Source organism: Mustela lutreola, chromosome X (assembly GCF_030435805.1).
Source record: "Mustela lutreola isolate mMusLut2 chromosome X, mMusLut2.pri, whole genome shotgun sequence".
Classification (NCBI taxonomy): domain Eukaryota; kingdom Metazoa; phylum Chordata; class Mammalia; order Carnivora; family Mustelidae; genus Mustela; species Mustela lutreola.
In genome coordinates, this window is record NC_081308.1 from 19,466,940 (window position 1) to 19,482,132 (window position 15,193).

Genomic DNA, 15,193 nt, shown 5'->3' on the forward strand with positions numbered 1-15,193 from the left:
CTAGACTTGCATGTAAATACGCCCCCACAAAAGGTATCTTGATTCTTTGGACTAATATTCAACTTAGTGTGCATTCTCTGAATACTGACATGATCGGAAGGAAGGCCAGAACTGAGGCACGTGGTGGAGAAAAGCACTTAAATATGTGGCAGTTCATTTTATGTGCAAACAAATTCTAGTCAGGTGCAATAAAAGCTGCAAAATAAAAAATATTAAGCAGTAAACCCAAACATACACAAGCAAGAAAAAGGGACACCCCAGCTTACTGCGTCTAACTTACCTGGACAAATACGATGGCTTGTTGTGGGTAATAAAGAGAAGCAGCAAGTCCCATGAATCCAGGCGGATATACCAGCTTCTTTATTTTTGAGCCTATAGAATAAAAGCTTGTAGATGTCAAGAGATGATTCATGACCCTTACCATCTCCGTTTGCCCTGGACACCTAACACTGAATAAGACTTCTTTTCTTTGACCCTAGATTAGCAGAGAATGTGCCTCATAATGTCATACACACCAAAAAGAACCATCACATCCCCATAGCTTTGGTGAGATATAATTCACACAAGTCACCCATTTACAGTGTACATGCATTCTGATGTATTCACAGAGGTATGCAAACCATCACTACAATCAATTCTAGAATATTTTCATCACCCCTCAAAAGAAACGCTGTATCTACTAGCAGTCACCCCACCTATTCCCCCATGACCCCCATCCCTAGAGAACCACTAATCTACTTTCTGTGTCTACAGAGATGCCTATTCTGGACACTCCACATATACACAAATATATAAACGCAGTTATATAATGCATATATAAATGCAGTTATACAGTATGTAGTCCTTTGTGACTGGTTTCTTTCATCAGCACAATGTTTGCAAGAGAACCACCACTGCTAAGGGAGCAAAAATAAAGAACGTTCTGAAAAGAAGCACATGGCACTTTGGTCTCCAAGGTTTATGTTTTTTTATAGTAAACTGATTTCCTATTTAAGGACTCAACACAAGCCTTGCTCTCCTCTCCTTTCTAATACTCCATGAAAATAACAGTAAAAGAATAAAAAACAGGTAATAAACCTGCAGTGAAGAGGAAATGGGTGGAGGGGCCACTGGGAAAGAAGAAGTGTCATCCAACTTACAGAAAACAGAGTGGACAGAAGCAAGAGGACACACAGCTATGACGTCCCAAGGACGAAGCAGCAGGTCCTCGGCAGCCCAGAGCTGGCAGGTACTGTGGGCGGCGAGGGCAGCCAAGGATCAAGAGGGAGGGAGGCGGGGGGATGTGGGGGCTACGGACGGACACAAATGCAAGCCCTGTGCAGAGCCTAGGGGTGATTCTCTCCTTCCTCCGTGCCATCTTGGTGCAAAACTATCTGTGGCCAGGCAGTCTGTCCAGCCAAACTTTTACAAAGGGGGAGAAGTATTTCTAAAGAGGGGCGCTCCAGGGGCTCAGTCAGTTAAGCATCTGACTCTTGAGCTCAGCTCAGGTCTTGATCTCAGGGTGAGTTTAAGTCCTGCATTAGGCTCCATGCTGGGTACAGAGCCTACTCTAAAAAAAAAAAAAAAAAAAAAAAAAAAAGAAGTATCTCTAAAGAAATGCCATAAATTTTCTGCTGAGAACCAAGACAGCCAGTGTGTGTGTACATGTGAGTGTTGTACCCAAGAGCAGAGTTTTCCCCGAAATGGCCTCAGGTATAGGCACCCTCTGTATAAAGTCAGTTCCCTTTCAGCTCACCCTGAGGTAGAACCTACTGGCCAGTAAGCCCCATCTATGCACAAAAAATTCTTATTAGCATTTCAATCGCCTTGCTCTTCTACTTGACTGTATAACCAATAACCACTAGTCATTTGAGGAAGGCCTGCAGCATAAAAGGTGAGATTGATACAAGCAAGAAAGGAAAAAAATGACACTTCAGGCAACAAAAAATCTTAAAAACAAAAATACACCTGTTATTAAGTATGGTTGAATCAACTTAATCAGCTACTACATTAAAAGAAAAAAAGGTTCCATGAAAAGGAGATAATCAAAGAACAAGAAAGAGCTACTTAGAAATGACAAACGTAAAAACAATCAAATCAAAAGGAATAAAATGAACAAGAAAATAAAAGAGACAAACAGGGTCACTTAAACAGCTTCATTGCTAATTCAGAAAGGAGAAAGAATGAGAGTAAATTTTCTTTTTTTTATTAAAGATTTTATTTATTCGACAGAGAACGAGAGACAGCAAGAGCAGGAACATAAGCAGTGGGAGAGGGAGAAGCAGGCTTCCTGCTGTGCAGGGAGCCCAATGCGGGGCTCGATCCCAGGGCCTTGGGTTCATGACCTGAGCCTAAGGGCAGATGCTTAACGATGGAGCCACCCAGGTGCCCCGAGAGTAAATTTTCAAAGAAATACAAACCAGATTACATCCCTACAGCTGAAGGTTGCAAGCTACAAAAATGCCCAACTAGGAATGAGGCATCTACAGGCAGCCACACCACCCTGGAAGTTCAGAACACTTAAGACTGGGGCACCTGGGTGGCTCAGTGGGTTAAAGCCCAACATGGGCTTTTTTGAAAGTTACTTGAGCATGTAGTTCAAGAACATGGCAGAGCAAACCAAGGAAAAGAGGACATGGAACCCCCCAAAAGGAGGACAGACCCAGGAGAGCAATGGAGCCATGTCCCAAGACCACCACAGAGCTGAGTCTTAGTCCAGACCGCAAGGGGGTATATGAAAGATTAACTACCTCCATTTTTATCTCAGTCTGCACTTTCTGAAAAATTTTTAAGATTTTATTTTTAAGTAATCTCTACACCCAACATGCGGCTTGAACTACAACCGTGAGATTAAGAGTCACCTGCTCTAACGACTGAGCCAGTAGGCACCTCTCAGTCTGCACTTTCTAAATGCTGAAATCTCCCTTTCCAGCTTCTCCTTTAACTCGGGCAAAAGACCCTGTGTGCAAAACGTCCCCTGGTGGGAACCAAACCTACCCCCTCCCTCGATTAGTAAGGACTGCCCTGAGTCAGTAGGAACCACACGTGACTGACTCCAAGACAACGATGGACTTGACCTCCACTGACTACCTGCACTTACCTTTGCCCCACATTGCCCTTACATAAACCTGGAAGCATTTTCGGCACTTTGGAGATAGTCTCTAGTCCACTGTCTTCTGGGTGTTGGCCTCACTGAAATAAATTCCTTTCTTGTTTCAACACCACTCACCTCTCTGACTTTGGATTTTATCAGCGACAACTGACTGAAGCTGGCCTGTTTAAGATCCCTGAAGACAGCTGCTCTTATACCCTTGTGCCGCAGGTAGAGCCCTGGGCAAAGGGGAATGGCAGGAGAGGGAGCAGCACGGAGAACCAGGGAAGCCTGAGAATAAGGTTCAGAAAACCAATAGAGGGTGGAACAGGAGACACCTCTAGAAATGAAATTGGACCTAGAGAGTGTCTGCCAAGAGGTGCAGGGCTCTTCACGTGGGCCATGGATAGACGCTAGGGCAATGTATGTTAGTAACACACAAAATAACCTAAGTGCTGTTTACTGGTTTTAAACTCTAAACAGACATATCTCCAAAGATGGAACTAGAGCCATAGGAGACAAAACAAATGTTATCAACTAGACTCGTAATAATTTCATGTTTCTCTTCTTGTCTTACTGCCTTGATTGAAAGGATACAATTATTCTAGAACACAATGTTTTTATCCCTGGGGTCCCACCTATACACTTGGAGCTCATATAGGTGAGGACCAAGTAAAGGATAGCACACCTGACAACCAGCCATTTCTGGGTCATTCGCAAAAAACTGGTAAGCAGCAGCTCTTGGGCCTCCAGCTCCTAATGGTTCACTCAATGAGCTGGGGGCTCCAAAACTTGAGGAAGGATGTGGGGGAGGAGCCACCAGAAGCCAATGATAGTGGGCAACGACCACCTGCCACCCTTGAGTGACCTGGCTGAGTCCACATCCTCGGAATGATCACCCACTCACCTCCTAGAGAGGTGTCTCTTATCACCACCAGTCATGGCCATTCTCATCAAATGAGGAGCACTACCTTAGCATTTATGCTCAAGAAACTCTACCTTATGACCCAGCAATCTCTCTTCTGGGTATATACCCAAAGGAAATGAAGTCAGTATCTCAAACAGATACCTGCACGTTCGTGTTCACTGGAGCATTAGTCACAAGAGCCAAGACATGGAAACAACCTAAGCGTCAAGGGATGAGGAAGTAAAGAAATTGTGATACCTATATGAATGGAATATTATTCGGCTTTGAAAAAGGAGACCCTGCCACCTGTAATAACATGGATGAACGCAGAGGACATTATACTACATTATACTATGTGAAATAAGCCAAACAAAACCTGCACAATCTCACTGACAATCTGGAATCTAAAAGAGTCAAATGCATAGAAGCAGACAGTAGAAGTGTGGCTACCGGAAGAGGTGGGGTGGAGATGGAGAGATGCTGGTTACAGGGTACAAAGTCGCAGTTATGCAGAATGAGTAAGTCTAGAGAGTAATGTAGACCATGATGGCCATGGCTAACAATACTGAGTCCTGGAGACTTACTAAGAGAGATTATTGGTGCTTTCATCTTAAAAAAAAAAAAGGTAACTATGATAGAAGGCATGTTAAATAGCTTGACCAGAGTATTCATTTCACTATGCATATGTATACATATATGTATATCAAAACATCATGTCATACACCTTAAAAACATACAATTTTTATTAAAAAATAAAAATTTGTAGACGTTAAACCAAAAAAAAAAAGAAGAAAAGAAAAGAAACTCTGCCTGGAGGGGGGTGCAAAGCACTCCAGACCCCCACTAGATATGCTCGCCGTCCCGCCCATCTTATTCAGTGATCACCTGACATTGTTCACTGCACGCCTTTCTACCCCAGCCCCGAGGAAAAGACCCGTTATTGAATATTTGTGCACGAATGTGTGTGTGCCCATATAGTTCTTTTTTAAGATTTATATATTTATTTCAGAGACAGAGAAAGCGCGTGAGAGCAAGGAGGGGAAGGGCAGAGGGAAGAATATCCAAACAGACTCCCACTGAGCACGGAGCCTGACGCAGGCCTTGATCTCACAACCCAGGAGACCAGGACCTGAGGGGAAACGAAGAGCTGGAGGCTTAACGGACTGAGCCAACCAGGTGCCCCCATGTGTTCTTTCTTGAAAAAGAATTGGGGTTTTACATTATTTTAATGCTACTGAGCCCTCCTGAGAAAAGGAAAAGATAAACCAGCAAGCAAAAATGGAGGACTAGAACCCGCAGGAGTGTGTGTCCTGCTGCTGCTGTTTTGCCCGGGAAAGCAAAGTCCCCAGTTCTCCTTAGGATGGTCACCCAGTGGTCATGCAGGGGGATAAACACTAGACAGCACAGCACAGGAACCATGCTTTAGGGCCATGCTCTCACCATGGGGGTGGCGGGGGCGGGGAAGAGCTAATCTCACTTGATTCCACATTCCTGGCTCCCTAGCAGTAGCCAAGATTCCAACAGCCTGGCCCTGAGATCTTTATAAATTTCAAACGCTATCTAAGTAACACAGGAATGCTTTTTTGGACAGCTTTACAGAAAGGAGGGGGAAAATGTTTGCGGTGGGGTGGTGGGGCGGGTAGTTGGTTCAACTTTCGCAGCTGGTTAGTAAAAATGAACTCTAACTTTAATTCTTATATATTCTGCACAGGATGGGAGGAGGGCACAGACACTATGATAGGAGTTTGTTCCACAGGCTGAGGGAGGGGCACCAGTGCCACCTGCCTCCAGACTAAAATAATAGATAAGGCATGTACAGAAAAAGCTTTTTAAAATTGGAGGAATGGGTACCGAAGGAGTCACAATAGTTAATCTTTTTTTTTTTTTAAGATTTTATTTATTTATTTGACAGAGAGAGATCACAAGTAGGCAGAGAGGCAGGCAGAGAGAGAGAGAGAGGAGGAAGCAGGCTCCCCGCTGAGCAGAGAGCCCGATGCGGGACTCGATCCCAGGACCCTGAGATCATGACCTGAGCCGAAGGCAGCGGCTTAACCCACTGAGCCACCCAGGCGCCCCACAATAGTTAATCTTTTATGAGGGTCTGATTGCAGGGTTCATAAACTCTCCATTTTAGGAATTTTTGTAAAGTCTGAATTTTATAATCAGTGAAACCTCAGTAGTTTATAACAAACTGATCTCATTATAGTGAAGTACCTTGTCATCCTTTATTTCCTATGAATGTTTGGAATCCAGCAGTATAGTGTAGTAACACATTTCAGGTGACATTTATTAGCTTTTAAGTGTTTTCAAATTTTTTGTATCATCACTGGTAACTGAAGCTATGACAGACACATCAAGAAATTCATAAAATCCCTACAAAATCACTGTTCTATTTACTGTGATTAATAGCCTGATTTCAATAGTGAAAAACAATAGAAACAGAGTCTCAGGTGTAACAGACGTGTGGTTAACAAAAATTCACTCTTTCTGTAACAAAGAAAGATGGAAATTTGATCAAGTAAATGTGCCTATAAAGGACATAACTATATTATCCTTTCAACCAGGGGTATATAATTTCTTCCATTTCATATTTTTATAATTTCTATGTATGTCTAAAATCAAACACACTGGAGAAAACAACCTTATCAATTATATATTAAGAAAGTCATATGTTAGGAACCAACTCATTATTCTGACAACTGGCAAATAAAAAGAAAGAACCGAGTATCTATCTTATCTCTTCCTTATGAGCGGTTTTAAAAAAAAACCCATAAAAGTGCACCTACCTCTAGCCAAAAGAAGTCCAACAATGCCAGCAAAACCGATAACACCAAGTCTTGGAAAAAATCCAGGAGGTGCATTTTGGAGATAGTCATAGCTGCCTACAACAGAATCAGACCAGGAAACTGTTCTATAAATTGCCCATTAAGAAACAAACCAAAAAAATCTTACACATAACTAGTACATATAGTATCAAACACTTCTCAAATAGTGTGTTCTTTGCTTTATGCTAATATGCTTTTTTTAAACACATTCTTTTTAGGTGATAAATATGCTTTATTATTCACATAGCAAGTAGCCAATTTTCAAACACTTCTGGTTTGATGACCTACTGACAGGAAAGTCATGTTAGACTACCTTCATACTCCTGAATGCAACAGATCTGAGTTAACTATGCACAGGGGGAGAAATACCAATATAGGGATTCCTTGTCTTCCAGACACAGAGACGGAATAGATTTGGAGAGATCTGCCGCTATCCTGAAGCTCTGCTGCTTGCTCTCTGAAACTCAGGAACCAAATACATGAGGCTTAGGGAAAAACGTATCCTTTGCCATCTGAATTCATGATTTGAAATCAAGAAGAGAATCAATCTGAACAATGTAGGAAACTTTTAGTGCACATATTTGAGGGAAATAGTCACTGGTGAGAGATAAACACAAAGAAATGCAGCACGTGAGCCTAGGTACCCTGCCTGAGCATGCCTTATGACCTCATCGGAATGATGACTCCTCTCCCATCCACTGAGCCAATCCCACCAAGTAAGAGCCATCTGCATTCCTAACCCTCTCGGAAAAACCTTTCCTAGACTCCTCAGCCCACGCCTCTCTCTCCACTAAAGTCCCATCATATTTATTCTCGGTACCATCATTTGGTATGCAATCCTATAGAGCACGCTGTGTGTAATTACTCACGTGTGTATTGTATGCCTCCTCAAGGAGAACATATGCTCCTGAATGGTTCACTGGTTGGACTTCTATGTTATTTTCCCTCAGCGGAAACAGTCCATGTTCATCCAACAGCTGTTTACCGAAAGCACTGCTAGGTGCTGACGGATACCAAATGAACTAAAAAATGGGTTTCAGAGAGGCTGTTAACTTCAAAACCCTTCATGTCTGTCTCAACCCCATCTTCAGCACTCTCTATGTGCTTCCAGTTTCCGGCTCAGGAAACACCGAGTCACTCCTCCAAGCCCTGATCATGCTGTGCCCTCCGTGTGGAATGATGCCTAAGTTCCACCCCCATGTCTTGGTGTGGCTGACTCTACTCTAAGATTCAACTCAGAAATCCTTCCCTGACTTTTCCCCGCCCTGCAAACCCTATTAAACTCATCTCCTTCCTCTGTACCTTCAAAAGTGGCCTGTGAGGGGCACCTGGGTGGCTCAGTGGGTTAAAGCCTCTGCTTTCGGCTCAGGTCATGATCCCAGGGTCCTGGGATCGAGCCCCACATCGGGCTCTCTGCTCAGCAGGGAGCCTGCTTCCCCCTCTCTCCCTGCCTGCCTCTCTGCCTACTTGTGATCTCTGTCTGTCACATAAATAATAAATAAAATCTTTAAAAAAAGAAAAAGAAAAAAAGGTGGCCTGTGACTTTCTCTGGATTTGCACTACTGTTGAAAATGTATTACATGGCCCTCAGTGGTCGTGACCGTTATCTGAATCAGCTGTGACTGTCCATGCCTGCCATGAGGCTGACTTCACAAATGTCTGCGGAACCGAACTGACTGGAATGCTCGGTAATTCTCTCCCCCAGAAAAGAATAAACACAGGCTAGTTTTCCTTTTCCTGGCTGTTTGGGAAATATGGTGATCATTTTAAACACTACTATAGGGCTTGTGATGTTTGCACGAATTCCTGGCTGGCCTTTGACTTATTCTGCCTTTAACTTAGTTTTCACTTTCCAACTCTTTGTCTGGGTCATCTGAAGCAATTTTCTACTTCCCTTTATTTTTGCCAACCGGTGCAGTGTTTTCAATTCGAGACGTGCACACAGAACACTTGATAGGAGGCCACCCAGATGGCCTTGGTGAGCTGAGCTGAAGTGGGTAAATCACAGAGAAATGGGAAAGAAGGTACGCTAAAAGGCTGCATTGAAGCCCCAGCCCGGCTCCTGGTACGGTGTCCTGGCTAGGACTGCCGGGAAATGGACGGACCGCCTTGGCAGACAACAGCGCAACTCATAATGGAATGTTTCTTAAAAGCTTTTGCAGTAACCAGTCCAAGAGAAGACAAACAAGACTTAGGTTGCTAATAATGCCTATTGCTGTGAATCGACGGGAAGTGATAGGTAACAATGCAAAGCCCTTCATGACAAGAGATCCGGAGTTTTTGAGTTTCCTCAGATTAAAACATGAAGGTAATAAAAGCACCTATCTATCAGGGTTATGAAGATTATACATAAATTAATATTTTAAAGCACTCAGACTAGTTCCTGGCATGTAATAAAAACTAAGTAAGTGCTGATGAAATTAATAAAACGAAGATGTTACTTATTAACATACATATTATTCACGGGTGTTAATATCCTGTATCAGCCCGTCAATACCTGATGATCTCTGGAAGGAAATAAACTATATTCGTGTTTGTTTTATTCAGTCATGGAAGCAAACGCTTTTAAAAATAGGAGTTTTTCTTTGCTGAGATGCCCAGCAAAAGGAATGAAACATGCTCAATGTCCATTAATTCACCAGTGTCTGAAGGAGATGAGTCAGAATATAGACTGTGAACCCAGTTTACGAGTGTATAGGATAAGTGGATATGGAAAACAATCAAGGACAATAAAAACCCAATGAGAAAAATCTAAGAACACTACTCCATGCAGTAAGGCCTTTCCTAGGCACACCAGCCCAGTTTCTTCCAGCCTCTAAATTTCTGTAATGTGTATTAACAGCCATACAGATAAGCTATCCTGATTCCGAAAACCTACTGATGAGTTAGTGGGGGTTAGTGTTAGTCGATGACACTGCACCTGGAATTAGATTTTAGGAAAAAACATCCAGTGTATCTGAACTTGTTAGCCCAGCAATCCCAATGATCTTGAACAGACTTCCCAAATGTTGGGGGACACTAGTACTCTGAAATCTGATGAATACAAGAGAACTTCTTTCCAGAAAAATCCACATAGTTCTAATATTCTGCATTCAATTTCAAGGAATTCCCAGATCTCCTGGATCCCATCCATGGTATCCTGGTTAAAGAATCCAATGTTAATGAAGAAACTGATTATGCCCAATTAAAGATCAACTTACCTAACCCCCATTGAACCAAGCTCTGCATCTTGGGCTTAGTTTGGGAGTACGTTTCCTAAAAAGGTGAAAAGAAAATGAATGAGAAGGATAGGCTGATTAGAAAGTAACAAGAAATATATTTGTCTTTACCGTATAAATTATCATGTTATTAACACTTTTTGGACAAAGGGATATATTGTCTATCTGGGTTTTTCTGTGTTCTTTTTCTCTTGTGTAATTTCCCCTTCACTGCAAATTGCTCAGCAGAGCAGTTTAGTATTGTCACAGGAAGCAAACATTCCAAGCAGAGTGATTTCAACAACCCAGCCTTTTTTTTTTCTGTTAAATTCAAGAGAATGGACAAAAATCAATCTCCTTGATAACGGAAGTGGCAATCCCCTCCCTGTGAGACGCAATCTCTTTCATATTAAGTCTATTTCCTGATATGTCATGATTTTAGAGTCTGTATCTAAAAACTGCCCTTCTGAAGCAGGAATGACCATCTTGAATGGGACAAAGGAGTCTATATCCAAGTTTTGAGAGACACTTAGCCTAATCCTGGAACAAATGAAGTACTAACATTCTCTTAACAACAACAAAAATAAAATGGCTTTGTACATGAACATCATATAACCTAAAGAAAACAATGGACTAGCTAGAACGTATTCCACCTCAAGAAGTCTACAATGGGGCACCTGGGTGGCTCAGTCAGTTAAGCATCTGCCTTCAACTCAGGTCATGATCTCGGGATCAAGTCCTGTGTGGGGATCCCTGTTCAGCGGGAAGCCTGCTTCTCCCTCTCCCTCTGCCCCCTTCCAATCATGCGCTCGCTCTCGCTATCTCTCGCATAAATAAATAAAATCTTTTTAAAAAGAAGTCTAAAACAAAGTTAGACATATGGGCATCAGAAGGTATCAGAACCAGTTGCCACTTGGAAAAGGATTTGTTTTGTTTAATTTGGTCGAAGTCAGAACAAGTTATCCTAATACTATTAAATGCCCTTAAACAATAAACACTGAATTTAGGGGTGGACATAAAAAAAATTTAAAAACTGAATACTGCTTCATTAAAATTCATTATTGGTATTTTATGCCCATAAAAAAAGAAAACTACATATAAATGGCTACAGTGATGACCTATTTCTTTTGTTAGCATAATCTTCTCACTATAAAGAAAAATTAAATTAATTCTTAAAGAAAGGGGCTAGAAATCACTGGCCTGAAAAAGGAGCCAGGAATTAGAAATATTTCTATTGAAGAAGGCATCATCCTGAAGAAAAATAAAGCCATTGTAATCACAAAATGGCTTTTTTATTTAGAAGCAGTACAAATAAACATGTTGATAATTATTCTGTCATTTAGAGAGGTATTTTGCTACACTGAGCATCATGCACAGATGAAAAAGTAAAAAACAAAAAGCAATCTGAGGTTGAAAGATTAAGAGACAAAGTACTTTTATAACCAAAAAAAAAAAAAAAAAGCGTACAAAATAACCTCAGTCAATGCCTACATGATAGAAAAATATTTGCACAAATTTGTAGACCTTATCTTAATCAGCAGATGGCTTAAAAAATCTTCTAGTACAAGAGAATAAAGTCTAAGCTTTTTACAACACATTATGTAAGTCTTTAGATATTCATAACTCAATAATATGATTACGATACTTATGTATACTGGCCTAATTTATATTGCTGACAGAGTCTATGCTTACTGTTTTCTTCTAAATTGATAAAAAAGAAGTTCAGCACTGGCAGAGAGAGTGGAAATGAAAACATTAAGACAAGCTCTGGATGAAAATTCTGTCTGTAAATCTCGAGCAAAGTAGAGCTAGACCATATCACACACATCTACATACTTTGTACTAATCTGCTATCAATTTTCAAAGTCCAGACCAAGTATGGCAAACACTTGATAGATCAAAGCCCACAAGAGCATTCTGTAGATTGTAATCTTCCATTTCAGATGTTAAAAATTGCAGAAATGCTTCCATGAACATAATCACAAGAGGCTGATCTAAAACCTGAGCGGGGAGAGAAGCCCATCTGCGTATGTAGCTCTTTGGTCACCTATTAGAGCATTCAGAATGTTCTGTAGCCATTCCTGTTACAATGGCTCTGGTGTGTACACTTTCTGGAGGGGGAGAAAAAACTTCCCAATTTTTATATAAATGCTTACATTATATCCTCTTCCTTCTACTAGAGTTCCAGCCCCATATCCTCCCCTGGGAGACAATGATGGCTTCCTAGCTGCGACCAACAAGACAGTGACCAGTCCACTCTCCAGTCAAGGTGCCACACGCTGCCTGGCAGGAGGGCCATTCTCCCTGCAACGATGGCAAAAGCCACCACCAGGAAGCTAGGGTTCTCGACTCCCCTCAGAGAGGGCACTGATGAACACCGTTAAGTCAGGCCCTCTGAAGTTGGAGACCTCTGTTGTGCCTTTTTCTGAAAACATGCAGCCAATAGAGACTTTTCACTCTGGACTCCAAACAGAAATGTGTCACTCCACTTTCAGAACAGCTGTACCTGACACCAACTTGTATACGGCTCGCAATAATGTCGGAGATGTGAAATGCTTTCCTCAAGTGGGGTCCTTGGCTCTTCCACATATTTAGACTGACCCTCGGGAACGGAGTAGAGTGAAAGCTGCATACATGAAAAAAACAAAACAAAAAGAAATTAAAAAGCACAAACAGTCACGAGATAATGTCATCAATCATCAAACTGTTAAGCATCACTCTTTCTAATAATTCAGGAACTGCTGTGACTCTAAGGGTTTCATCCCCCCCGAAACTTATTCCAGAGGATCTTTGAACCTGATTTATCAGTAAGAACAAGGCCAAGAAGACAGGACTATCAAGTGCCCTCTCCTCCTCCCACTCCAGTGGTAGCAGACAAAGCAACACACCCCCCCTTATCCATTTTCTATCCTGGCATTTGGTATTTCACCTTACATACTGTATGGGAAAAGGATTCTATTACTCTAAAGTGGGGAGGAGATGTAAAAAAAAAAAACACAAAAACTGAGTTCAAATGATCAGTCTGGTGCTAATCCAAGCAGGAGAGCAGGTTTGTTCCCCACCCAGAGGAAAAACTGCTCATAGTCATTGCTGGCTGCCTTCTTCACCCTCAAAAAACACCACAGTCCCAAGGCCTGAGAAAGAGTATAAAGGGCAAAAGATAAATTAATTAGCTTTTTGAAAACACCATTCAAATAACCTGGTTCATGACTGAAGGCAGATCTTTACATCATTTTACTCTAAAATCAACAGAGAGCAAATATCCAAAATAATCGGTGGGAAGTATATACAAAAAAGAAGGTAAACAATGGAAAGAAGATTTCTTCTTTTATTTATTTAGTATTTATTAAGCATCTACTTATGAGCCTCTAATGTGCCCAAGAAGAATGAACCCAGATCTTTAATTTCTTAGAGAGGGAAAAATGCAAATGTTTTCCTGGCTTAAAAGCAGTCTTGGAGGGGTGCCTAGGTGGCTCAGTTGGTTAAGTGTCTGCCTTTGGCTCAAGTCATGATCCCAGGGTCCTGGGACAGAGCCCTGCATTGGGCTTCCTGCTCAGCCAGGAGCCCACTTCTCCCTCTCCCTCTGCCTGCCACTCCCCGGGTTTGTGCTCGTTCTGTTAAATAAATAAAATCTTCAAAAAAAAAAAAAAAAAAAACCACACTGAAAAAGAAAGCAGTCTTGGATGAGGCGGGTCACTTAGAAGTGACAAGCAGATTCCCCACAAAAAAAATCTAGGAAATATTCCTTAATTATGCCCTTAGCTAACTACCATTCATTAAAGTTTGTTGAAAAAGCTACCCTTTAGTAGCTTCCCATGAAGAAAAACTGTAGGGAAATCCACTTTCTACTTGGAAGTGTCTTCTAAACTGTCCTATCTCCTGATGTACAATTTGTAGACTTCGTATAGTAACTAAAGCAGATGTTCAAAATATACAACATGAACGGCATGTTACCTCATTAACCTTCACAGAAGCTTTGTGAGGTGAGTCCTTTTTAGGTGACGCATAGACTTTGAAGGTGAGCAGACTCAGGCTGGCCGGCCCCACGGCCCTCTGGATTACCTGAAACACAGAAGCAATCTTAAAGCCTTCTTCGATGCAATAAACTGAACATGCATAATGTGAGCACATTTATAACTTCAGCGACTTCTGCCCTAGAAGGCTTCCTGCGCTTTATGAGAAACAGATGTGTTCCTGAAATTTTATGGAAACTTGAAGAAACATGTACTCACAAACTTAAAATTTCAGGTCACCTTCACCTTAATTTCCAAGACAGTAGTTCCTAAGTTTTTCTACTTAGCCTGTCAAGTGAAGTAAAAGATACGTACCCAGACACGTGTGCATGCTTTTAAAAATAACAGAGAAATGTTATGGAATGATTTTAAAACTGTAAGAGTCTCGATCTCTCTCACACACATACAAACACCCTCCCCCCACCAACAGTGGAAGAGGTTTCGAAATGATCTCAACTAGTGATTCACTGAAGAGAGTGAAGATTATTTCCGTAATTCTAATAACCAAATTTTCACAAGCTTTCTCTTTCCATTCCCATTCAGAGCTGGTCTCCTCCAAACTAAGTTCCCCAGCTCAGTATCTTTCCGTGCCTTGCCCACCCTCACTGGGTCACTCACACCCAGGGCTGCAACGCGAATGTAGTCCCAGCCCAGAGCTCCCGCTTATCCAATTGCTCCCACTTATCCAATGACTCCTGGACATTTGTATTTTTTGGCAAGCCATGTCCAAAATCAACTCATCGCGATCTTGTCTTGTGCCTCTAAGTCCACACTTGGCCTGATGGGTGGGTGTGTGCTATAGAATCAAGTCAGAAGGCTTTCTTTTCTTTTTTTTTTTTAGATTATTTATTTATTTATTTGACAGAGAGAGAAAGAGATCACAAGTAGGCAGAGAGGCAGGCAGAGGGGGAGGGGGAAGGAGGCTCCCTGCTGAGCAGAGAGCCCAATGTGGGGCTGGATCCCAGGACCCTGGGATCATGACCTGAGCCAAAGGCAGAGGTTTAACCCCCTGAGCCACCCAGGTGCCCCCAGAAGGCTTTATTTTCTATCGTAACCCCTTACCTTACGCGGCACGTGACCAGCTAGCATCTCGACCCCAGACCTGTCCCTTCTTCCTCTACTTCCTCACAGGTGTGGTGCCACTACCCAACCAGGCAACCCGGTCAGAAACTGAGGTCGCG

The 15,193-nt window shown here is 42.0% G+C and overlaps 1 protein-coding gene across 4 annotated transcripts in view; it reads right to left on the reverse strand.

Annotated features, from left to right (window-relative positions):
* The window catches only part of APOO (apolipoprotein O), a 60,450-nt gene that overhangs the window by 18,772 nt on the left and 26,485 nt on the right, over window positions 1–15,193 (reverse strand). For 2 of the 4 annotated variants that reach the window (XM_059157764.1, XM_059157762.1), the window contains exons 1-6: window positions 14,328–14,432; window positions 13,954–14,061; window positions 12,506–12,625; window positions 10,003–10,057; window positions 6,764–6,859; window positions 281–372 (exon numbers count right to left, since the gene is read on the reverse strand). In XM_059157764.1, the coding sequence (XP_059013747.1) occupies window positions 281–372; window positions 6,764–6,859; window positions 10,003–10,057; window positions 12,506–12,625; window positions 13,954–14,061; window positions 14,328–14,417 (561 nt within the window). In that variant the 5' untranslated portion in view covers window positions 14,418–14,432. Of the gene's footprint in view, window positions 1–280; window positions 373–6,763; window positions 6,860–10,002; window positions 10,058–12,505; window positions 12,626–13,953; window positions 14,062–14,327; window positions 14,433–15,193 lie in introns of those variants that run through there. The other 2 variants (XM_059157763.1, XM_059157765.1) reach the window with 1 other exon arrangement.